We start from the raw sequence: 25,692 nt of genomic DNA, 5'->3' as shown, positions 1-25,692 counted from the left end.
CATCTTTGCATGTGTTTGTAAATGAAGTCTGATGGGCAGTCATGCACACATACGAGCAGGTAACCACGATCTGCATGTCCCTGGCTCCTTTTCACATAGAGCATGTGATGCCCCATGACCCCACGGGCACAGGAATCTGGTAGGCCCACCATGCGTGGCAGTTTGGGGACATTCGCAGTCGGGACAAGTAAGTGTGTTGCGTGGACAATAAGTACACGAGGACACCAGCTACTCCACGAGACCACGTTCTCCCTTCAAACCAGACTTTGCTTCAGACACAGGAGCCCACGAACCATTCTGAGAAACACGCCTGAACAGGAAACACACCCTATGGTTTCCTGTTCCTGTAACTTCCCCATGTTCACCAGCTACGCGTCCTGGAAGGAGGACATAGGAGGGACAGCAGAGACCACAAAGAACTCTCCTTTCCATCCCAGCCCTTGCCCGCTATGTCGGCAAGCCATGGGAGGAGAGGAGCCCGGCAGGATGTGCACGCATAGAGAAGTGAGAGGAAGAGTTGTGTGCGGCGTCGCCACTGCCCCGCAACAAGAACACACGTGGGCGCATCCAAGTGACAAGGCACAAAATGTGACCCACATACAAGCTAAATGCCCTGGTCTTTGCATTTTAAGCCAAGACTGCACCATTTACGGATTAAATTATTCATGGAATAATTTAAATGTTTGGTTTCCCTTTGCTCTCTCTACTTTGCTACGGTCGTGGCAAAAACTAAAGCCCACCGAGAACACGTCAGGAGAGAGAAAAGAGCTTTACATTTTAATGTTTGTAATAGCATTTTTTTTCCTGTTTTTTGAACAAGGGGTCCCACGTCTGTTTGCACTGGGCACCGCGGGGTTAGGTTGGCTGGCCCTGGATCTGCTCCCACTGTTTCTCTAGCGGCAAGCCAGGTGCGTGGCACAAATGAGTTCCCAACAAATACTAAGAATGAATGAATGCATCAACCTTCGTGAGACAAAGGACTGTGGGTCATTAATCCACTCAGCCACTAAACCCTTTTACGTTCCTTTAGGAGAGAGAGGGATCAGATAAACGGGGAGTCACCGATGGACGGGTAGCCGCTGAAGCAATGGGCAAGCGTGATGTGGCTTCAGGAGAGTCGAGAGAGGAGTTCTGGCGTGGACTCTGAGAAATACCAACATTTAATGGGAAGACAGAGGAGGAGGATTTTGCCAAAGACACCGAGAAGGAATGGCCAGAGGTCAAAGGACAGCAAAAAGCAGGGTGAAGGAGGGGTGTCGCAGAAGACAAGTAAAAGTTGCAAGAGGTCTGGTGTGGCTCTGGTATATTCTGGAACATTCTGAATGCTCTCTCAAGTGCTTCCCCCTGCCAGACCCCGCCTGCCTCCTGGCTTCCCCCGACATAGAGAATGTGCCATCAAAAAGCCAAACCGTCTTCCATGGGGCAAGGCCTGACTCCGACCGGCTTCACGCGCAGCAGAGAAAGCCTCCACCAGCCTTCCCACCTGCAAAACGTTGCAGAGATCCTGGCAGATGGAGGCCATGTAATCCGTTCTCTCAAACAGCCGCTTTCGGTCGAACTCCCACCGGGCTTCCCTCCCCGAAGCCTCGATCTTGGCCCTCGTGTCAAAATAGGCCTTCTTCCACATGTGGAGGGCGTTCCTGGCCTCCAGGGTTTTGTGCTGGGCGCTGGCTCGATTCTCTCTGCGAAGAAAAAGAGGCCGAGATGGGGGAAAGCGAGCAGCCGTGGGTGTGAGCCGCGCCCTCCAAGGGCAGCAGGCTTGGAAGGGGAAAGCCTCCCCGAGGACCAGGGCCTCCCTGATCTCACAGCCTGGTGGGGAAAGCTTACCCGGAGAGCGGCTGCTCCACCCCAGCGTGCAAAGGTGTGATGGCCTCACACACCTGCCGGGTCCGGCATCAGGCGCCACGCCCGAGCTGATCTTGACCACAGCCGCCCACCCAGCCCGCAGGAGACTCGCTTTCCCCAGGGAGCTCTCTTTTCAATTTTTTTTTTTTTTTTTTTTAAAGAAAGTGAAGATCTGAATCTCTTCCAACATTGGATCCTAGAGGCTCTCCCACCTCAGGGGCCTGGGGTCCAGAAGGAAGTTTCCCTCTGACGGTGGGACTTTGTCTCCCCCAGGTTAACTAAGGAAGAAGGTCCTAATTGAGAAAAAATAATTGGGATCCCTGGGCAGCTCAGTCAGTTAAGCATCTGCCTCCGGCTCAGGTCATGAGCCCAGAGTCCTGGGATCAAGCCCCGCATCGGGCTCCCTGCTCAGCGGGGAGGTCTGCTTCTCCTTGTCCCTCTGCCTCCCTCTCTGTCTACTTGAGTGTACTCTCTAAAATAAATAGAATCTTTAAAAAATAAAAATGAAATAAAATAAGCTATGGGGCGTCTGAGTGGCTCCATCGGTTAAACATCCGACTCTTGGTTTCGGCTCGGGTGGTGATCTCAGGGTCCTGGGATCGAGCCCCGCATCGGGCTCCACACTCGGTGGGGGGCCTGCAGGACAGTCTCTCTGTCCTTCCTCCCACTCAGGCACTCGCTCTCGCTCTCTCTCTAAAGCACACCAATTGATCTTTTTTAAAAATTAAGATTAATCAAACAACCTATGTATCCCCACGATGGATTATTACTGGGACATAAAGAGGAAGGCGGCAAGCCTACACCCGCCCCAACACGGGTGAACTTTGAAAATGTGACGCCGAGTGAAAGGAGACGTTCAGAGAGGACCCCACGCTGAAGGACTCTGTCTGTACGAAGAGGCAAATCCATCGAGGCAGAAAGTAGATCTGTGGTTGCCCAGGGCCAGGTGGGTCGGGAGGACAGAGGGGACAGCTCCAGGGGCTGTATGGGGCTCCTTCTCAAACTGAGAGAAGTATTCTACCATCGATTACGAGTACGGACACAGGACTCTGAAGAGCCAGTGAGTTGTACATTCTAAATGGGTGGATTTCTGTAAAGCTGTTCAAGATTTTTTTTTTTTTTTTAGGTAGATGCCACACCCAGTGTGAAGCCCGATGTGGGGCTCAAACTCACGACCCCAAGATCAACACCTGAGCTGAGATCAAGAGTCAGACACATTGGGGCGCCTGGGTGGCTCAGTGGGTTAAGCCTCTGCCTTTGGCTCAGGTCATGATCTCAGGGTCCTGGGATCGAGCCCCGCATCGGGCTCTCTGCTCAGTGGGGAGCCTGCTTCCTCCTCTCTCTCTGCCTGCCTCTCTGCCTACTTGGGATCTCTGTCTGTCAAATAAATAAATAAAATCTTAGAAAAAAAAAAAAAAGTCAGACACATCCCAGACAGGAGCCAGCCACGTGCCCCAAGAGCTGAGAGCTCAAGACGACCGCGGCGCGCCGACTTCTTACTTGAACAGAGTCCGCAGGTTAACCACCTTGCAGACTCTCTCGGCGATTTCCCAGGCAATCCGCTCCATGAGCGGGATCATCCTCTCGTCTTTGTTGTAGTGCCGGGAGATGATCCACACCATGCGCAGGGCGCTCATCATGGACGGGATCGTCTCCAAGACCGCGCGGAAGCTGGAGCCGTGCGTGATATTCTAACCGAGAGAACGAGCAACCTCAGCCTCGGGGTCAGGTAGGGCACTGAACGACACGGGCGCGGGAAGCTTCCCTCGTCCTAATTCAAAAGTAAATACGTTCATACGGGAGGAGGGTGTCCCCCCCCACCAAAAAGAAGTCTGACGTCGTCTGGACGCACGGACATGGAAAGAGAGAGAAGATTTGCAACAAAAGGGAATAAAGCAATGTGCAGGAATGAATAAAGTATGAGTGTGCGTATAGAGATCTAGAGAGCGAGAATAGACAGAAAAAGAACGTATGCGTATGTCTACTGAGTATACACGTGCACACCCAGGACACGGTGCACGTGGCAGACTGTCTCTTCCAAAGGCAGCCCCGGCCTCGTGACCGCGCCCCCCTCGCCATGAAGGGATGGCATCTTCACCCGTCAAATGCCCCCAGACTGCTACTTCTTTAGCCAGCAGAATATGGCAGAGGAAATGTGGTACCCCTCCTGAACACAGCCCCTAGCCGGCCTGCTTCTGGTCTCTTGGACCCTGTTACCCTGAAGCCACCAGGCCTGGAGACACCCAAGCCACGTGGAGAAATCCCGGGGGATGAGGTACCGCGAGGAGAGAAAGAAGCCCAGGGGCGCCCAGATGCCAGCTGTGTAGGTGAAGAAGCCATTGGGGGTGTGGGGGCACCTGGGGGGCTCAGTCGTTGAAGCACCTGCCTTCAGCTCGGGTCATGATCTCAGGGTCCTGGGATCTAGTCCCACATCGGGCTCTCTGCTCAGCGGGGAGCCTGCTACTCCCTCCACCTCTACCCGCTCCCCCTGCTTGTGCTCTCTCTCCCATTCTCTCTCCTTCTCTCTCAAATAAATAAAATATCTTTAAAAAAGAACAAAGATTTAAAAGAAAAAAAAAGAACAAGTGAAAAAACCCACAGACGGGGATACTGCAAAACATAAATCTGATAAGGAACTTATTTGCAAAAAAAAAAAAAAAAAAAGTGTTTACTTCCTAAATCAGTATGACAACATCAAAAATGGGGAAAAGATTAAAACAGACATTTTTATCAAAGAAAAAAGCACATGACACGGTGTTCAATCTCATTAGTTTCTCGGGAATTCAGGTCGAAATCACAAGGATGTCGTCTGTTATGCAAACAAGACAAACAACCGCACTTACAGGAAACACCTAGCCTGGGCGAAGTCAGAGAGTGGGAACGAGGTGACCGGGGGGCTGGGAGGAGGGAACCTTTGGGTCAGGAGCTCTGGATTTATGTTCGGGGATGAAATGCTTACAGGGAGGATGATGGGTGCCCAGCACCGTGTGTGAGCTACACGCTTGCAAGGGGTTAAAATAACCAACGTCCAGGGCACCTGAGTGGCTCAGTGGATTAAGCCTCTGCCTCCGTCCGGCTCAGGTCATGATCCCAGGGTCCTGGGATCGAGTCCCACATCGGGCTCTCTGCTCAGCAGGGAGCCTGCTTCCTACTCTCTCTCTGCCTGCCTCTCTGCCTGCTTGTGATCTCTGTCAAATAAATAAAATCTTAAAAAAAAAAAAAAATAACCAACATCCTATGCGTGTTGCCGCGGTCGTTTAAATGCAGAATTACAAAAGGAAAGTCAATCCCGACCTTCCCAAGCGCTGGGCCGCCCGCATACCTTGAAATGGCGCTCCACCGTGGACAGAAACCGCACGTTGTCAGAGGCCTCCATGTGGAGTTTGAATAACTCGGTCAAGACCGGCTGCAGGTTAGCCACGAGCATGGAATCTGCCTCCTTGATCACATCCAGGACCTTCCGGACTACTGGAAGCTTCGTCTGCTCGTGGAGCGCGCTCAGCGTTGCGTTTCTTTCCCGCCAGAATTCAATTTCGGCCAGGGGACCGTTACCCTGAGAAGTGACATGAACACGCAAAGTGTCACCCTTGGCATGGAGCACACATGCGCGTTTCCTTCTCCAGCTGCTCCAAACAGGGATCAACCCAGGCGCTTCCCCTAGGACGGTCCGATCAGACTGGATCCAAGGACTCTGGCTAGGAAGGCTGAGCAAAGACACTGCCTTTCTCCGGGCAACGTGACATGCGGATGGAACACGTTGCCCCCGTGAAGGCAACCAGTCTGAGGAGGACGGAACGGAGAGGAGAGATTCCCAGAGAAATGCAGCCGGAACAAGCCAGACCTGCCTCTGGACTTGTCGATTATGGGAGCCCACAAATGGTCTCTTGTCGAAGCCAACCAGGTAACATTTCCTGTTTCTGACAGTCGAAGCCAACTGAGTAACGTTTCCTGTTTCTGGCCGCCCAAGCATTCTGACTGACACACGGTTTTATCTTCGTCAGGCCAGAGTGTGGGCTGGCAGCATGCTGACCGTCAGCGAGCCCAAGAGCAACACCGTGGGTGTGTTTGCTTTGATCCTTTTTTTTTTTTTTTTAAAGATTTTATTTATTTATTTGACAGAGAGAGATCACAAGTAGGCAGAGAGGCAGGCAGAAAGAGAGAGGGGGAGGCAGGCTCCCCACTGAGCAGAGAGCCCGACGTGGGACCCGATCCCAGGACCCTGAGATCATGACCCGAGCCGAAGGCAGAGGCTTAACCCACTGAGCCACCCAGGCGCCTGTTTGCTTTGATCCTTAAGGAGGTCACAGAACGGTAAGAACAGGCTGGATCAAACCGATCCCCAGACTCCCCGGAATGAGCAAAGGGACGGCCCGACCTACCTGGGGAGTCTTTTTCAGCTGGTCCTCAACGGCCGCAGAGATCAGGTTGAGCCAGTTGATCACGCACTGCTCTAAGGCTTCCACAGTTTCCGGGTCGGCGGCCAGGTCGGACACCTCTCTCTCCACACTGATGCTCGGCATTTCTAACTTGATCTCACCTAGCAGAACAGAAATGGTCACTTGCTTAGCCGCTCATCTGGGGAAAAAGGATTACAGGCAGTAACATTCAAGTTTTTCTCTCCAGACATCAGTCTGGTAAGACTGTCCTGACCTGTCTGTAGTTCGTTCTCTTCCATTAGAACGCAACTAGGGGCACCTGGGTGGCTCCGGTCATGGTCCTGGAGTCCCGGGATTGGGTCCTGCATTGGGCTCTCTGCTCAGCAGAGAGCCTGCTTCTCCCTCTGGCCTCTCCCCTCTCATGCGCGCGCTCACGCTCTCTCTCTCTCTCTCTCTCTCTCAAATAAAAAAAAATAAAATCTTTAGAATGCAACTAAAAAATGTAGATCATTGTAACAGTGTTAATATGGGTCACGGAGGGGTGCCTGGGTGGTTCAGTGGGTTAAGCCTCTGCCTTCGGCTCAGGTCATGATCTCAGGGTCCTGGGATCGAGCCCCGCATCAGGCTCTCTGTTCAGCAGGGAGCCTGCCTCCCCCTCTCTCTCTGCCTGCCTCTCTGCCTACTTGTGATCTGTCAAATAAAATCTTTAAAATAAATTTTAAAAAATAAAGTTAAAAAAAAAAAAGCTTTTTCAATGGACAGCAAATAACTCATAAAAAAACCATTCATAAATGTCCCATAAAGAAAAACAAATTTCTTCCTTGAGATGGTATTATAAAACAGGGATTGGCACAGGATGGGTTTTGTTGTGTTTTTTTTTTTTTTTTTTTAAGATTTTTAAATTTTTTTAGGGGGCGCCTGGGTGGCTCAGTCAGTTAAGCCTCTGCCTTCAGCTCAGGTCATGATCCCAGTGACCTGGGATCGAGCCCCGCATCGGGCTCCCTGCTCTCACGGGAAGCCTGCTTCCCCTCTCCCCACCTCTCTCTTTCTCCCTGTCAATAAATAAATAAATAATAAAGACACAAATTTTAAAATAATTTCCCCACCCAACATGGGGGTCGAACTCACAACCCTGAGATCAAGAGTCACATGCTCTGTTGACCTAGTTGCCCCCACAAATTTCTTCCAGGAGTACCAGAGAGTAAATATTGCCAGCTTTGCGGACCAAGAGACAAGGCTGAGGACAGGATGTAGGTCCTTACACAACCATTTCAAATCTAAGCATTGGAAACTATGAATATTTTTCTTAGCCCACAGGCCACACAAAAATGAGCAGCAGTTGGGAATGTGGCCAAGGGGCCACAATGTGCCGACCCAGGTTGTAGAATATTAATTCACCTGCTTTTCCGGTTTTTCTAAATCATACATCCTCCTTATAGGAAAAAAAGAAAGAAAACCATCTTACTCTCATGACCACAGGAAGCAACAGTGGCTGATAATATTTTAGTGCATTTCCTTCTAGCAGTTTATCTAAAACACAAAAACATGTTCATGCATCTAAGTTTTGACACCAGCAACAAGACACGGGGCACCTGGGAGGCACAGTCGGTTGAGCGCCCGACTCTTGGTTTCAGCTCAGGTCATGATCAGGTCAGGGGATCGAGCCCGGTGTTGGGCTCCGTGCTCAGCATGGAATCTGCTAGAGATTGTCTCTCTGTCCCCTTCCCCGTCTGGCCTTCCCCCGCTCATGCTCTCTCTCTAAAATAAGTAAATAAAACTTAAAAAAAAAAAAAAAAAGAAAGAAAGAAAAAGAAACAAGACACATACATTATATCCAAGATTAGAAGAAACATTTTTTCCCATCTCTGCTATTCTACACTAACTCAGGGAGAGAAGGGTTAGGCAGACAGGCCAAGGAAGGCTATAAACCCCAGTGAAGGAAACACAGACACAGAGAGAAAAGTATTGCTTTGGGGGGCAGGACGGGGGAGCGGGTAAAAAAAAATCTTCTAAAATAGAATCTGAAAAACACATGTCCCTAGCATGTTATCAAAAGTTTGGATCTCTACGGGTATTTCTCGTTTCCAGCAGAGAACATTTCTACGTGGTGGGGGCACGGTCAGTGTTACTACAAAGAGGGGGACAGTTCCTCTTCCTGGAACCACGATGCCATCTCACAGCCCATGCTAGCCCTCGCTGATGAGAACACAGCTGGTTGTCCCGGGCTGGGACACTCCACGGTGTAACCCGCTCAGCCCGGCCTCTCCACCTCGCTGTTCTCCATTCATGCCATGCATGCTCCCGGGCTCGGGGACTCTCTCCATGCCATGCACCCCAGGTAACAACACGCAGATCCAACAGCAGCTGCTGCAGGCCCACCATCTACAGCTTCTGGCCTTGCACACAAAGCTAACTAGGCCAGGACGAGCCAACCACCCTTCCCTGCTCATGGTAACTCCACTCTTTCCAACTCGCGTCTCTTGTCTAGGCTGTTCTGGCTGCCTGAAATGCCCTGGCTCCCCAACTCCACCTACCAAAGCTTTGCTGTCCGTTCAGAGGTTAAAGGCCGCCTCCTACAGGAAGTCTCCTTTGATTTCTCCTTGCTTCTCCGACATGGTCTCCCTCTTCCAAACCTCTCAAGGCCCTAATATCTTTCCCACGCTCTCATTCGGCCATAGTCCCTTGTGCCCCCAGATTATAAGATCCTTGAGGGCAGGGCTCCATCATTCCTCTCTGGGTCTTCCTCCCAGCTCGGGGCACTCATATGGTGAGCAGGGAAGAAAGAAGGATTATAAATGAAAACAAAAGGCTCCTGGACGCTGAAATTGCCTTCTTAAAGGAAACCCATCGCGTTTCCCTCAACACGAGCAAAACAAAGCCTCACCTTCAAGTTGCTGCATTATTCTCTGAATACTGCTCGCAAATTTCTGGATGTTCATTAAAAATTCATCCCGTATCAACTGAATGCTGTGATAGGCTTCGCCGGGCACGTTGGGGAGGTCCGCATCATACTCGATAGAGTCCGGGATTTCTGCCGACGTGAGTCCCAGGGAGGCGTCCTTGTGTTGATTGAAGGACAGCGCCGGCATGAAAACCTGAAACAAATCACCCCATGTCGGGCTCAAGACCATGCACTTGGGCAGCCTCTGGGGCCGAATATTGAATCAGAGGAGCCACAGACAGAACTACAAAGTGGAAACTGCTCCAGCTCAGAGCACAGAACCCAAGGAGAGAGAAGTGATGTTTGACCTAAAATGATCCCAGGGTAAAGATCAAGCCCGAGGTGACCACCCAGAAGAGAATCCTGCATTCCTCTGGCTACACGGGCTGCAAGACGGCTGGGCACAAACCGGGGCACAAACAAGAGACAAAACTAGTGTCAGCCGTCCGCTCAGCCCCAGGCTAGTTCCCTGGAGGTTACAATAAAGAAGGGGAGGGGGGCGCGTGGCTGGCTGAGGCTGTTGTGGATAGAGTGTGTGACTCTTGATCTCGGGGTTGCGAGTTCAAGCCCCATGTGGGGCACAGAGTTTACTTGAATAAAAATCTAAAATAAGGGAGGGTCTGAGGACACAGTCCTTTGGACATTCAGCTGAGGACAGCAACATTCATTTATGAAGTCACTTGAATATAATAACAAAAGCTTCACCCACATAAAAACGGTGAAAAAAATGCCCGTGGGTTGGTTGGTTGAGCTTGACCTTTTCTTCTGCAACCTGGATTCATGGTCTAAGACATTGTACGCCTACTTCCCATTGACTGTAGAGCCCAGAACGTGTGGTTTCACAGTCTGGATTCTGCTGACCGCACACTCACAGGGACGTTCAACGTGTCCTCTCCCCAGTAAAACATTTTGACACTGTCTGCCTCCCACCCCCTCCCCTAATTGAACTCCAGTCTAGACAACCATCCCCCTCCACAGACTCTTCCAAGGCCTCCTCCCAGTCTATCTTCCCTTCAGCTTCTGCCCCTGGCCCCCGCTCCCACCGTATAAGTTTCACACAACAGCCAGAGGAACGATGCAAACCCGATCATGTTATTTCCCTGCTGAACAACTACCTGCCTTTCCAACCTTCCCCACTCCTCTTCAGCCGCATGGCCCTCCTTCTGTTCCTGCATCAGGCTAGGTCTGCTCCTGCCTCAGGACCTTTGCACATGCTACCTTCTCTGCCCAGGAAGTCCTCCCCGCCAGATCTTCACATGTCTGACACCTTCACCTAATTCAGGTCTCAATTCAATGCCACAACCTCAGAGGGGCCTTTCCTGACCCCCCTGAGCCCCACCCTGTTACACTTCCCTAGGAACTTATCATTAGTGGAATTAGTCTATTCACGAGGGGTTTTTTTTTCATTGTCTATCACACCTCACCGCCTCCATGAGACCATCCCTTACCACCACTCCCTGCACACACAAACACACACGTGTGCACACACACACAGAGTCCGTTTCTCTCACAGTACTAGGGTCTACTGAACTCACGCCACCTGTCACCACCTGATACTTTCCAGCTTAGGAATCTGTGTTTCGAGTCTTTCCCCCAGTATCAGCGCCTAGAGCACCGAGATCCAGTCCGTGCTGCCCGCTGCTCTACCACCAGGGCCCCCGACGGTACTGGGATGGAAGGGGGACACTGGGACGGAAAGGCTCCTGAACTTTACATGTGGGATAAATGAGCCAGAGGGCCTGAACCTTACAAAATGCTGAGATCCCGTCCCTTGTGCACAGTTACCTGACATATGACATTCTTCAGAAAGGGGAGCACGTTGGCATTGATGATCCCGTACTCCAGCGTCTCGGGCATGATCTCCATGGCTTCCTTCATGTCCGTCGCCTCGGAGATCATCTCTGCGTGGAAACAGATGCGAGGCTGAGTCGCGTGGGCACGTGGCAGGCAGGTAACTCTCCCAAGTGCCTGGGAATCTACTCCTTCCCGAGTAGCTACCCAGAAACATTCCAGGCACAGACTCAGCATGCTGATGTCTTGTCTGACAAATCCCTCGGCCCGTGAGACACTGAGGTGAGCCTGACGTGCTGGGGTCCCCTCGGGCTCCCACCAGCAGCCCCGGGGAGCTACCCAGACCAGCGGAGAGACACGGTCGTGTTTTCTAGAAATGTTTGCTGGGCTCCTTGCTTTGCCTGGGACCCCATTCCCAGCAACGCCTCCCCAGTTCATTACCAGAGTCCCTTCTGAGTTATGGGTATTTTTAAAGACAGATTTGGTGACAGCCAACCCTTCTGCCAGGTTTTATTTCACATGTCTTTGCTCTGCCGGACCAAACATCACTGAGCAGGGGAGACCTACTGAATGTCCCTTGGGCTCTCTCCTCAACCTCGTTGGGAAACAAAACAGAAAACACGACAAACATATCAACTAAGGCAGTCATTTCACTGGCTTCAGACCCACATTGTGTAGTTGTGTATATCAAACTCTCCTTTAGTCAAGTAAACTTAAAGGGAAGGTACAGAAGAACCCAGAATGTGAAAGAAAGAGCCTCATCTCAGTGAAAGAGGACTGTAGAGACACAGAGATGACAAGAACAAGCAGTAATAAAGCCCGAGGGGGTCCCCGCGGCTGCCCAGCTCACAGCCTGTGCACCCAGAACGCCATCCAAGATCAAAAGAGAAAAAAGAAAGCCACATAAATGTTTGTCCCAGAATTTACGGTGAGTCCTAAAACATAGCTATGCACATCCTCCACGTGGAGCCAAAGATAGAAGAAATGGGGAAACCCCAGATGGGAAGAGTGGAGTCAGCCGGAATTGAATAAGTCGGGCGGAAGGGCCAGGGGTCAGAAGAGACAGGAGAGTGACAACCCCTGGATTGGGGGCAGGGTGGGTGGGTGGGGGGGGTCACTGGAAACACCCATGCAGGAAGGCACAGTGGAAACATCCCGCCCAAATATGACCCCATGGGATGAACTTGGCTTCCAAGCAACTCCTCGGTCTTAAATCACACGGCCACACGGAGAAAGCCCCAGAGCTCCTCCTCCAACTCGGGGTCCCCTCATTTGGCATCCCTCTCCCTTTATTTGTTACAACCGAACTAAGACTACATTTACACAGCCAGTTCTCGCTAGTCACAGTAGTTCTGTTCCCCGATGTCACCTCGAACAAGGAATCCGCGAATACCGAGCCACGGCTCCCGCAGGCCCCGCGGGGTTCGAGTTCTGCAGCCTCTGGTCACGTTTCCAGCAGCCGTCAACACTGTAAACCGGGCTCTACTTGTGTTTCAGTTCGGAGACAACTTACTTAACGTGCACGGCTGATCCGTTAACGGTGAACTCAGCCAACACTGTAACCCACGCCTGAACCAAGCTTCTCTGATACACCTGTGTCCTCCACAAGAAACATCACAGCCTTCTCACGCTCCGGGAACCCCGGGCGGCACTTCAGGACTATGCTCGAGGCCATTTGAAACAGCGAAATCACCAACAAGAAGCACCAAAAAAATGTGAAAACCGTGGCACTAAAGAGATCACAATGAAGACGGTTGTTGCAAGAGTTCAAATGTGTCCCCGTGTCCACTCTCAGCCAAGAACACACATATTCAGGGACTCAAACATTTCCCCCCTTAAGGGGCACCGGGCTGGCTCCGTTGGTAGAACATGCAAGGTTTGATCTCAGGGTCATGAGTTCAAGCCCCACATTGGGTGTGGAGATTACTTAAAAATAAAATTTAAAAAAATAAAAATAAAGTTAAAAAAGAGGTCAAATGTTTCCTCATGCTGTGCATGTCCACAAATGACCCCAAGCCACCACAAGGATTGATTGGGGGGTTATGAAAAAGTGTGAGCGAGGAGGTGAATTCACAAATATGGAAGCCACGAGTAATGAGGACTGGCTGTCCCGAAAGGAAAGAGTCGTAGTCTCAAGAAAGTGTAAAAATTAAGAATCTCACAGACACACACCCAGGTGCATAACCACCCACACTCCTGCACCCAGAAATATACCTTTTGTATTTCTGAGAAAATACACCACGTTCTGGTCCAGAAACTCCTCGGGAACAGGAGTACACAACACATTGAGGTAGGTCTTATCCACAGTGTGCTTAATGGTTTTCTGAAATGTGGGGGATAAAAGGAGCATCAGAATGATGGACACCCGCTCACCGAGACGAGCTAGCGTTCAGGCACACCGGAGCCCTCCTCTCTGCGCCTCCTGAGCTCCCCGGCTGGAAAACAGGCACTAGCGGGCCACACGCACACACATGCGCGCACACACAAATACACATGCATGCGACAGCACACCCAGACTTTAGCGCTCAACCTGACTCTTCTAATAACTGGCCGATGCAGCCACACTTGACCTGGGAAAAGTCCAGACAGACCTTCCCAAAGCTAGAAATTGCAACAACCAGGCTTGACTGTGGTTTCCGGGGCGGGGTACGTGCGTGGAGCAGATCAGAGGAATTTCGCGGGGCACAGGGCAGGCTAGATATTCACGTCCTGGCTTTAAGCTCCACCCCTGGGGTCTGTGAATTACACGGTTAACTCAGCAGCCCTGGGGTGCCCAAACTCTGCACGTTCCCAAGGTTTTCAAGTGGGTCCTTCGCCAGCTCCTGGGTGATCACCTCTGGTTTCGGAACAGCCTACCTGATAGGCGTGCGTTTGTGTGCCCAGGGCTCTGGGTCATGCCACGTAGTTTTTACTAGCTGCATGATGGGTGGTGAATGCCCGTCTCTGTTTGCCTGGGGCCCCGGTCCCATTAGAGCAGCCCGACCTCCTGCAGGCTAGCAACGGGCCCTCCACACCCACGTGGCGGACGCCTAGTAGAAACTCCGGACAGCAAGGCTTGGGTGAGCTGCCCTGACATCCTACATGTTCTCGCACATACTTGCTGGGAGATGCAGCCCGTCCAGGCCACCCTCCCAGGAGCTCGGGCCCCTTTTTCGTCCAGACTCTGCCATACATTCCTTTCTCTTTGTTGATTCTACTCTGCATCCTCTCACTGGAATGAATTACAACCGCATGTATAAGCGTTTTTCTGGGTCCTGGGACTCATTCTAGCGAGTCATTCAATCTGCAGGTAGCTATGGGGATGCGAACACAGGATTCCACCGTCTCTACTCCAAATATGTTCCCCTACGAACTACCAGTCACACAGACTCATCAAAGTGGGGGGGGGGGGGTTTCCATTACTCCCCACCAGGGAGGGGAAAGAGCCGGACGTACCTTGACGGGGAGGTCTTCTAAAATCTCTTTGTCCACGTCTTCGTTCTCTAGGCTGGGTATAGGCTGATTTACGGAATCGATTCTCACCGGCAAATTCTTAGCTGCAAAACATTATTCAGTGTGCAAACGGAAATAATCAGACAAGCAGAGTTCCTGCCGTCAGACCAGACCCACCTCTTGTGCAACAGCATAGCTCATTCCACGGACGTGTTACCGAAAAGCTACACATACGTTTACAAATGAATCTTATCAGAGCTTTGATGTGCGTTATAATGATGAAAGTTCTCTGTTTCTGATGGGTGAGTTCTCAGCCAGAAATTTGGTGTGTGCGCGCGCACATCCCAGCTACCATGTGCAATGGGTGACTTCTCTGAGATTTTCACTTACGAGGGAGTTTTATTATTAGGAAGAGGATGACAGCTCACATATTAGCATTTATTCTATTTTCTCTGTGAAACTCGAAGTTAGTGGGGGATGAAAAGAGAAATAATCTAAATAAAATGAATGTGTATCTCCCCAGTCTACTGTTATCAATACAGATCTGGAAGCCTCGGAGCCCATCAGTCACAGCCCTGGGAGTTACCAATGAATCCAGCGATCACAGAGAAGGGAGAGATGTCCCCAAAATGGTTCGGCTCTTACTGCAAAAGTCGCCACGTGACACCAGGGTGGCTTTGGAATCAAATCAGTGTGTGGGGTCTACTGGTCTGCTCTCAGTTTTCTCATCCATAAAACGGGGGCAATAACATCGAGTGGTCAGATTCTGGAGGATTCGGTGGTGGTGTGGCTCAATGCCCGGCACAGGGCCCGGGGGAGGAGACAGTCCATAGGCAGCCGTATCGACGTTATTAGAGCACCAGTAACGGCCTGTAGCCAAAAACACACTTACGGGGGTATAGCTCAGTGGTAGAGCATTTGACTGCAAAAACACACTTACGAACGCACCCAATGAATGCAGCTGAAGTTGTTCCTGGTTAAGTTTTAGGTTCTGTATATTTTACCACAAAAAAAAAAAAAAAGAGAGAGAAAAAAATGCACTTAAATATCTGCTTGGAAGTAACGGTAATTTGCTTTGTCGAGAAGACCTCCCTGACCTTTCTCTCCAAGAAGCCTCCTTCCACAGAGGTCTTCCCCGCCCAGAGACTGATTGGTGGGTCTTCTTAGAGCCTCGCAGTGAGTACGGCTGCGACCCTCATCCCCGCCGTCTGTCTCATCAAAATCCAACCTCGCCTCCCTGAGCATGAACAGGCACAGCCTGTGTTTCCGCCCTCACAGTCCTCGCCCTGCAACTTACACCACGGAGGGGATGAGACTGTGGTTAAAAGTGAGTGCTTCTGAAAAGAGGACGACTGCAGAGACAGAGCACATTGCCAAGAAACCCCTTCTCCCTCTGATTTTCAAAAATTCAGAATCTTGTGAAAGTGAGGTGTCTGCCTACAACCTCTGGTGACTCCCAGGGTAAGTATGGCCCAAGGGCTGCTTAGCCCTACTGGGGACGTGCAGGGTCTGGAGCACGGTTTTCTCAGTCTCTGCCCTGCTGGCCTTTGAGGCTGAATTATTCTTTGTTGCAGGCCTTATGCTGTGCCTTTTAGGCTATTCAAAGTCGTGCCTGGCCTCTACCCTCCAGATGCCACCAGCACCCCCCCTCCAGTGGTGACCACCAAAATGTCTCCAGATATCACCAACCGCCCCATGGGGGCCCAAGGCACCCCTGGCTAAGAACCTCGACCCCCACACCACATACAAAGGGCCAAAAGACACGTGAAAAGATGCTCAGCATCAAGGAAATGCGCATCAAAGCCACAGTGAGAGACCACCTCCAACCCATCAGAATGGCCTCCATTACAAACACAAGGGACAACAGGTGTTGAGGAAGTGGAGAAAGGGGGGCCTCCCGCACTGCTGGTGGGAACGAAAGCTGGCGTAGCCACTCTAGGGGACAGTATGGAGGCGCCTCAAAAAGGTAAAAATAAATCAGAGAAGGGGCGCCTGGGTGGCTCAGTGGGTTAAAGCCTCTGCCTTCAGCTCAGGTCATGATCCCAGGGTCCTGGGATCGAGCCCCGCATGGGGCTCTCTGCTCAGCAGGGAGCCTGCTTCCCTCCTCTCTCTCTGCCTCCTTGTGATCTCTGTCAAATAAATAAATAAAGTCTTTAAAAAAAATAAATCAGAGAAGGAGACAAACCACAAGAGAGTTAAGAAACTCTAGGAAACAAACTGAGGGTTGCTGGGGGGCCGGGTATGGGGGTCACTGGGTGATGGACCTTAAGAGGGCACGGGATGTGATGAGCCCTGGGTACTATGCATAAGACTGATGCATCATAGGTCTGGACCTCTGAAACAAATAATACACTACATGTTAACTGATTTTAAATTGGAAAAAAAAAACAAACTGCCTTACAACCCAGCAATTGCACTACTGGGTATTTGCCCAAAGAATACAAGAACACTAATTCAAAAGGATACACGCACCCCTGTGTTTACAGTAGCTTTATCTACAGTAACTAAACGATGGAAGCAGCCCGAGTGTCCATTGACAGACGAATGGATAAAGATGTGGTTTCTCTACACAGTGGAATATCACTCGGCCGTAGAAAAGGAGGAGAGCTTGCCATCGGCCCCAACGCGGAGGGAGCCAGAGAGTAGACTGTTCAGTGAGATAAGTCGGTCGGGGAAGACGAGTATCGTACGATTTCACTCATCTGTGGCATTTAAGAAACAAAAAGGAACGAAGGGAAAAAGAGACAAACCAAGAAACAGACCCTTAGCTGCAGAGAACACAGCGATGGTTATCAGAGGGGAGGCAGGTGCGGGGACGACGGAGGGCACGTGTCCTGAGGAGCACGGGGGACGGACGGCCGCGCTGAAGCACGATTCTGTACACCTGATGCTAATAGAACAGTTAACTACACTGAAATTAAGTTTAAAAACTTAATAAAATTTTTAAATAATACGTGCAACTGCCCCCCCCCAAAAAAAGGTAAAATAATTTCAGGAATGAGAGGCAAAAAGAAAGCTCAGTTAGATAAATAGTAGAAAGACACCAGAAATAAAATGAAATCACATAACAACGGAAAGGAAGGAAAAAGGGGAAAGGGAAAAGCCGTGGCCACACTACAGAGCGCGCACGGCGCGTCGGGCGGTCCCAGACGCTGCTTGCACAGGGGTGGGGGTCCTGTCCTATGCGGGGTGGAAGAGCGCACCCCCAGATTTCACGCCTCCCAGACCCTCAAAAGGGGGCTCTATTTGGAAAGAGGGTCTTTGCGGGTGTAAAAGATGAGGTCATGGAGAGGGCAGCCCCTAGACCCGGTGACTGACGCCTGTACAAGAGTAGGGACTGGGGGCGCCTGGGTGGCTCAGTGGGTTAAAGCCTCTGCCTTCGGCTCGGGTCGTGATCCCAGAGTCCTGGGATCGAGCCCCGCATCGGGCTCTCCGCTCAGCGGGGAGCCTGCTTCCCCCTCCCTCTGCCTGCCTCTCCGCCTACTTGTGATCTCTCTCTCCGTGTCAAATAAATAAATAAAATCTTAAAATATAAAATATAAAGAGTAGGGACGGGACGATCCTCGGACCCACAGCGGCAGAGCCGGGAGGGGTGCGCGTGCAAGCCAAGCGAGGCCCCGGCCGCAGGGGCAAGGCAGGTGCTCCCCGGGAACCCGCCCACCCCTGCACGGCCCACTGAGGCCGCAGGGCTGAGGGCGGCCCCCAGCGCGCGGATCCCGCGCCCCGGGGACCCCGCACCGCGCACCCGCCCCCCTCCTCGCCCGACTCACCCCCCGCCTCGACTTTCTGAGCGTCCTCTTCTTCCTCCTCGCCTTCCTCCTCCGTCGCCTCGGTCGCCTCCGCCTCCGTCGTCGTCGCCACAGGCACCACGTCGCCCTCTTGACCGCCTCCAGCATGGAAGAGAAAAGTAACACGTGGCTGTCCCACCCCACGACACTCCGGAGGCCACTTCTCCCCCGAGCCCTGCGCCTGCAACAGTCCCCCGGGGGGAGGTCAGGGCGAGGACGGGGAGCCCCACCCCCTTCCGCCCTTGGGTGCGGCTCGGCCCGCGCGATGACCCCCTGCGACCCCTGCCGCGCACCCTAACCTGCTGGCGGGCGGGGGGAGACCTGCTCCTCTCGCGTTAAGAGGCCTCGGGTGCGAGTTCCCGGCCTTGTTACACCTGCCGCCTGCCCGTCTGGAACCTTCTGCCTCCTTACTCCTCCTTCCCTGCTCTCCAGTTTCCGAACCAAACAGTCACACCGAAATGTCCCAGTTACCCCAGACACGTCTAAGTGGCACCAAAGGAAGACCCGTGCAAATTCCCCCGGAGACGAAAGCCAAGGTCGCAGAATGACCCGATGTTTCCACCAGGCCCCAGAAATCCAAGCAATCAGCAGGCATAAAAAAGAGGCTCAACTCCACTAATTACTATTTAAAATGTAACATGGGGGCACCTGGGTGGCTCCGTGGGTTAAGCATCTGCCTTCGGTTCAGGTCATGATACCAGAGTCCTGAGATCAGCGCCAGGTGGAGCCCCTCACTCAGCAGGGAGTCTGGTTCGGGATTCTCCTTCTGCCCCTCCCCCACTGCCGTCTCTTTCTTTCTCTCTCTCAAATTAATAATTCTTTTTCAAAAATGTACTATAGATTAAGCACGTGCAGTCCCCATCATCTACGGGATTGGCAGATATGAAAAAGATTGACAGTTCCAATGTGGGCAGGACTGTTGGCTAACAGACACCTGGCCACTGGTGGGTGTGGACAGGCAGACCCTTTCTCCAAACCAGTTTGGCAACCTACCCCCATTGTGTAAATGCACACACCTAGGAAACCAGCAATTCTTTCTTAAACCTCTCCTACAGAAATATACAAGGTGCAAAGATGCATGGGCATTTTTACCTTGTTTGTGAAAAAAAAAATACTATGGAAAGGTAAATATTTTATTTATGGAATGGATAAATAAAATATGGTATATCAATGGACTTAAAATCTATTAAAGGTAGGTAGATCTATAGGTATTGATAAGAAAAGGTCTCAAGATGTGTTTGAGGGAGACATGTCACAAAATAATATGTATAGTATGATTGATTTTAGAAATTATGTATTATCATATAGAGAAGATACAGATGATTGCTTGATTGATTGATTCCGGGAAAGATCTGGCAGGATACACGACTAATTGTAGTGGTTACCTACAGGAACGGGAGTGGGACTTAAGGGATGGTGAGGGCTTGCCTTTCACTCCTTACTTTATGTAATTCTATGTCATGTGAATCTTTAAGAGGATGCCCTTCAGTAATACTTAGTGTCATTTTTTAAAATTGAAGTGAGTCCTTTCGTGACATGGACAGCCTGATTCCATTTTGTTATTTCTAGAAACTACCTATTAGAACAGCATCTTGGGCTAGCTGCTGTTAGTTGCAGACACCCCTCTTTCCTGCCACCACCCACACCAGCATCTACTTGTCGCCATTCCTATAATTTTTAACTGGGAGCCGAGAGAAGTCTTGGTTGGGGCAGGGACAGAGTGAGAAAGAAAAGAAGGATGAGGGGCACCTGAGTGGCTCAGTCAGTTAAGCACCTGACTTCGGCTCAGGTCATGATCCCAGGGTCCTGGGATCGAGCCCCGCATTGGGCTCTCTGCTCAGCAAGGAGCCTGTTTCCTCTGCTCTCTCTCTCTGCCTGCCTCTCCATCTACTTGTGATCTCTGTCAAATAAATAAATAAAATCTTTAAAAAAAAAAAAAAAAGAAGGATGAAGGGGCCGGCAGTGGCCCATTCCAGGTCCTGTGGACAGGCCAGAGCCCCATAAAGGAGCCAACAAAACTGCCCAAGTGTCTTAATAAGCAGAGAGTGACAATGGGAGCCACGGAGCTGGGGGGGGGGGGTGGTGGAGGGCCCTCTCCCCCGCTCTGTCCAGAACCCAACGCCATTCCGGTGCCTCCAGGATTGGCAGCTGTGAGTCTCTAGGGACAGGATACTCAGCAGGGCGATGGCATTCTCACGACGTGGCGACGGTGGCAGAGCCAGAAAAGGAGGAAAGAATGGGGAAGCGAGTCAGAGACAGCCCAGAAACAGGTCACAGTCCAAGGGACATCCGAGCACCCTTTCGAGGGCCCAGGATTGAACCCGGGGTCTGAAATCTGCTGCTGCATCGAACGGGGCCATCCAGCCGGGGCCACTGGGCTAAGCAGGTGTCCGCGTACGCGGCTCGGAAAGCGGCCGGCGGGCGGCGTCGGGGAGGCTCACCGATCTCCACCTCCACCTCTTCGGGCACCACCTTGCGGTAGAAGAAGAGCGGCAAGGCGCCCTCCTCGTCGCTGGTCTGGTTGAGGAAGTGCAGGATGAGGTCCTCCACCTCGCCGTCGTTGCGGTTCAGCAGCTCCTCGAAGAGCCGGGGGTCTGTGAGGCCGAAGGCCGTGTAGATGCGGTCGCGCATCCACAGCACCCGCAGGTCGTCCATGGCGCCGCGCAGGGCCCGATGGCGCCCCAGGAGCCCGGCGACGGGCGGCGTCCGTGGCAACGACGCCCCTGGCAACGGGCGCCCCGGCAACGGCCACCGGGCGCGGGTCCGCGCCGCCCCGGGGCGCACCCGCCTCCGCCCCCGCGCTCGCAGCGGCGCGGACCCGGAGTCCGGAGGGCGGTGCCCAGCCCTGGCCGGACCCGAGCCGGCCCTTCCCACCCGGGGAACCGAGCGGAGCAGCGCGGCAGCACACTCGGTCCCGGGACGCGCAGAGACGAGGCCGGCCGGGAGCTGCCGGGGCAACGGGACGGCCGACTGCGCACCGCCCCTGGGGAGCGTCCCGCCCATGGTGCCCCTAAGCCGGCCGAGGCCAGCCAGGTGACCGGGGGAGTGATGGGGGAGCGTGCAAGGTGAAGGTGACCCTGTCTCGGAGGTGGCAGGGGCAGTCAGAGGCGAGGCCGACAGTCCGAGCCCCCAGGCACTGTGGATCAAATGGCCTCGGAAGGGCAAATAGCTCTTGAAGAGTTCCAAGAAGGGACAGGTTCCTTCCTGCAGCACATGGGATCGGAGAAGAGGGAGAACCAAGAAAGGATAACGGACTTCTGGCATTTGGGATCAAGAAAGAGGCCAAGCACTCTGGCTCTCCAGCCAAGCCCGGGTATAAAGAAGCAAAACACCCATGTTTTTAAAAATATATTTATTTTTCATTAGTAAAAGAAGTTCAATACTGATAGGAAGATGCAAAATTGTCCTTTCATGCATTTGTGGAGCTTTAACTTAGTGACTGTGATTCCCCACGCCCCAACAGTTGAGTTTCTCCATGACAAGGTTGACCCTAAGAACTTAGCCTTCCTGTTGGATTATCCCATCAAGGCACAAGCGGAATGTTCGAACAATTCTAAACCAAAGCTCAGCATCAATGACCTGGCTGTTGGAAAACCATTACTTGGAAATGCCTTATTTTCATCATCCTAAATTAGGATTTCTTTATAACCTTACTGGAGATGTACCAGATGGCATGCAAGCAAATTTGGCTTTAAAATTTTAATGAAGAAATTACTGTTTCTAAATGCAGACTGCAGACCAGTTATAGAAGTTTTGTTTTTGTTTTCCAAAATGAACCAGGCTCTAACATGTCTGAACATTTAACTCATAAATATCATAAAAGTTACCTAAGCTATATTCTATGGCTTATGAAACTACAACAGGCTGAAAACTGAGAACAGAATGTTTTTATAAAATACCCACCCTGGAACCAAGGACAGAACGGCATTCAGTAAAAGGTGAATCTTTTCAAAGTCCAACCCGCAATGAATGGAAAGCTCACCGGGACCATCAGAACACGCTTTGGGTTACTTAACTGATCACAATTATGTCACCACGGGGACATTCCTTACCCTCGCAGGATGAAATCAAATTCTGTTTCCTGAAGAAATCCCTTGGTTTTTTATGTTAGGACTCCATTAAGACAGAGTGAACACCTGAATGAAAACTGGAAAAGGTGGCCGTCATGCCATTTATCATGACATGTCCTCTTCGGGAAAACACACAGATATTTGACATCCCCCAGACAACTGACCATTTTTCCTTTGGATATTTGCTATTAAGGGAATGAAGTCTTGTCTTGAAAATTGTACGTGTAATAGTTCTACCAAACCGCTTAAAAACTAAGTGCAGTAACCACTCTGGTAAGCTGACATTGGAACCTATAGCTTTAGGGAGAAAAAAAAAAAAACGTCCCCTGGTGCCTGAAAGACACCATCAAACTCTATTTCTAGAGAGTTCTCTCAAAGAAGTTGTACTACTGTGTTTTTTCAAAGAGTAAGATAGCTTATGTAACTACTACATAGGTTTCAATTTAAGAAATGACTCTGCCCTCTCTGTTCTATATCCCGATAAGAGCTGTTCCTTAAGAATTACCAACTGGCCTGTAACAAGTTACCAGAGGGGGCCCTAAAAGATCCCAGCAGACACCGTATGTCCCTTGTTTACGAATCAGTTAATGGTGCCCTGAAATCAGGGGTTTCCCAGGGATGAATTAGTTACCATTTTCTTACCACAGTTCCTTGGAGTAAAGTAATCAAGATGCCAGCTGGTAGGGACAAGTGTGCGACCTGAGCAGCGGTACTGAGATTTTGTGCCCGCCCCCAAGACGTGTCCAACCAACATTACCCCTTGCCGGGGAAAGTGAACTCTGAGAGCAGAATCAGTTCCCAGAGCCTCATCAGCACCGTTTCAGGTCTAACACTGTAACAGGAAGGACAAAACGCAGCCCCTCCAAACCGGCTTTGGGAAACGCTCACAGAAGCAGCCCGGCGCGTTTATTACACTTAGAAAGGTTTCGTGGCGGAGTCACAGGTCAGCGTGCTCAGTCTGTGCCTCTCAGCAAACCGGTCTTGACGTTCCCTGAGAAGATACGCTTAGACTCGGGGCTCCCGGAAGCTCGGCTGGGGATGAAAATTCCAACCTCTTCCACCAGCCAGGTGAAGCAGTGCGGTGACAAACCGGCCTTCTCGTGTGCCTTCCTCGGAATGTTACAAAAGTGGAGAATGCTGCAGATTTCTTTTTGAAAATAATTACCTAAAACCAACTACAGTGAAATATGAAAAACGAACATAATTTACAAGAATATAAATCTTCCTTGACTTATGGGGTCTCAGCATAAGTTGAAAATATGCTAAGTTGAAAACGCATTTAGCACACCCAACCTCCAGCCTGCCTTCCGCGCGCTCAGGGCACGACACGAGCCTCCCGCTGGACAAAATCACCCACCACGAAGCCTGTTCTATAAGGAAGTGTCGACTCTCTTGTGTCATTTCTTGACTCCTGCGCTGACGGCGACAGATGGCTCGGCCGTGAGGGTTCGGGGGCATCTGGGACCCTCGTGATCACAGGGCTGACGAGGAGCAGCGGCCGCTACCCCGCATCACAAGACAGCACAGGACCGCGGATCGTGAACCCGCAACAAGGTCTAGATTCGAAATTCCAAGAATGCGTATGGCTTTCGCACCATCATTCATTCAAAATTCACTGAATCGAACAACTGTTAAGTCAGGGACTGTCTGGACAGGTTAAAATGTTCAGTAGGACTGACCCACATTCATTCAAAACTGAATGTCACGTGAACAGATGAATTTAAACTACAGATGATAAGAATTAATTTTCAATTGATCCGAACAGTGTTTGAAAGTTTAAATTAACTCTAAATTCCTTTATCAGACCTTTATTTAGAATCAGTCTGAAAGTAAAAAATTATAATCATACTGTTCTCAAGGAGAGATGCAATCTCTTCATGGTAAAATATCTTAATTTATATTTTGTTATAAAAATATACAAAACACTACTTTTTGCTCTTCCCTTCACTCAATATAAACCCCTTTTGGTTCAGTAACATCAATAACATCAGCTAAGCTGGTCTCTAAGTTCAAATCACATCCACATTGTATCTTCTACAGTCACGCTGGGTTTTAAGGCTCAGGATACAGTTTTATCTTTCAAACATACAATTATCATAATTGGCTTTACAGAAGGATAACAGGATTAGAATATTTTTTAAAAATATACAAGTGGGATAACCATCTGTTGTTCATTATTTTATCCCATTTTCCCCAATTAGTAAAACAAGACAAAATTGTAGAAACAATCCCCTACTTGCAGGCCTAGACAGCATACAGTAAAAAAATGTTTACATACTTTTAATCAGGCAGAACGTGAATCTTTTGATTATCCGTCATTAAATTTTTTAAAAAACTATACTTAACCTCAGCTGTTGGAAAATATTATCTGACCACATCAAGCGACAGAATGACTTATTTTTTTAATAGGGTGAAAAGGAATTGAGTATCTAAGGCCATTTTCAATGAGCCGTTCAAAACTGCTTGTCTCCCCCAAGCCTGTATTTTTAAAAATAACTTAAACGTAACTTTGGGCCTTGACTTATATTTGCTCATTGTAAAAACTGAAAGAAATTTAGAGATCTGAAGTTGATAAACTTTACAAAATATTTAACAGAGGAAGAGGTATATCTTACAGAATTATTTGGCTATATCATAAGGCAATCAATGAAGACGGAATTTTTCCTATCGTAAATCTGACATAAGTGAAATTCTGTAACATGATAATTCTCCATAAATCTGACAGCTTGTTAGGTACGGCAACGCGATCATGCCATGTCGTCACTGAATTTCGACGAAAGCAGTCTGAATGAGAAAGGAACAAATTTGGTGCCTGCACCAACGTAGAACTTGTTCTGAAATTCTACCCTAAAAAAAAAAAAAAAAAAATTCAGTGTATTAATGAAAGATTGTGAATAACCCTTCCAACATCTCTTAAAACAACATGTGTAAGTTAAAAAACAAATAAAAACAAAAAAAACCCCAAATTTCCTGTGCTGAAGCTGCTACCCTTCTGTACGTGTTCTCATTGCACAAATGTTTTGACTTAAATAAAATACACACACACACACACAATGTTGTATGTGCCCCATGTTGCCTTCCTCCGTGTGTAACAGAAACGCAAACCCATCATGCCACCTCACGCACTCCACACAGACGCGCCTCTCTCTGCACTCTGGTACTTTCACACACACAAGTAAGCTGATGTATGCTAGAAACCGTTAAGAAATACATAAGAATTTTTACTTTATTTTACAATAAGATAAAGAAATTTTTCAGACCCCAAATGAATTAAAAGCATTAAACACACAGAGGTATCCAGCAAGCATAAACTTGCTTTCAGTTGTCAGTGAACTATTTCAGAAACAAAATACCATTTTAACTCGGGGGATCTGAATACAGATCCCATGGTCGAGAAGGCAAGCACCAGCCTCCATGAAGTGGCCAGATGTGTGCGGGGTTATACATAT

The 25,692-nt window shown here is 50.2% G+C and overlaps 2 protein-coding genes across 2 annotated transcripts in view; both read right to left on the bottom strand.

Moving 5' to 3' along the window:
* DNAH10 (dynein axonemal heavy chain 10) overlaps window positions 1-20,843 on the bottom strand; it is a 132,296-nt gene extending 111,453 nt beyond the window's left edge. The window contains exons 1-10 of the mRNA XM_080821641.1: window positions 20,526-20,843; window positions 18,156-18,354; window positions 14,389-14,489; window positions 13,168-13,276; window positions 10,948-11,063; window positions 9,106-9,316; window positions 6,225-6,382; window positions 5,168-5,398; window positions 3,346-3,536; window positions 1,484-1,682 (exon numbers count right to left, since the gene is read on the bottom strand). Coding sequence (XP_080677767.1) covers window positions 1,484-1,682; window positions 3,346-3,536; window positions 5,168-5,398; window positions 6,225-6,382; window positions 9,106-9,316; window positions 10,948-11,063; window positions 13,168-13,276; window positions 14,389-14,489; window positions 18,156-18,354; window positions 20,526-20,828 — 1,818 coding nt within the window. The 5' untranslated portion in view covers window positions 20,829-20,843. The remainder of the gene's footprint in view (window positions 1-1,483; window positions 1,683-3,345; window positions 3,537-5,167; window positions 5,399-6,224; window positions 6,383-9,105; window positions 9,317-10,947; window positions 11,064-13,167; window positions 13,277-14,388; window positions 14,490-18,155; window positions 18,355-20,525) is intronic.
* Window positions 20,844-24,117: 3,274 nt separating this feature from the next.
* Window positions 24,118-25,692, bottom strand: part of ATP6V0A2 (ATPase H+ transporting V0 subunit a2) — a 34,275-nt gene continuing 32,700 nt past the window's right edge. The window contains exon 20 of the mRNA XM_080821076.1: window positions 24,118-25,090. Coding sequence (XP_080677202.1) covers window positions 24,991-25,090 — 100 coding nt within the window. The 3' untranslated portion in view covers window positions 24,118-24,990. The remainder of the gene's footprint in view (window positions 25,091-25,692) is intronic.

Source organism: Martes martes (assembly GCF_963455335.1).
Source record: "Martes martes genome assembly, chromosome: 13".
In the NCBI taxonomy this organism is placed as follows: Eukaryota; Metazoa; Chordata; class Mammalia; order Carnivora; family Mustelidae; genus Martes; species Martes martes.
Note: the sequence above shows the minus strand (reverse complement) of the source record. Positions and strands in the feature narration are given on the sequence as shown.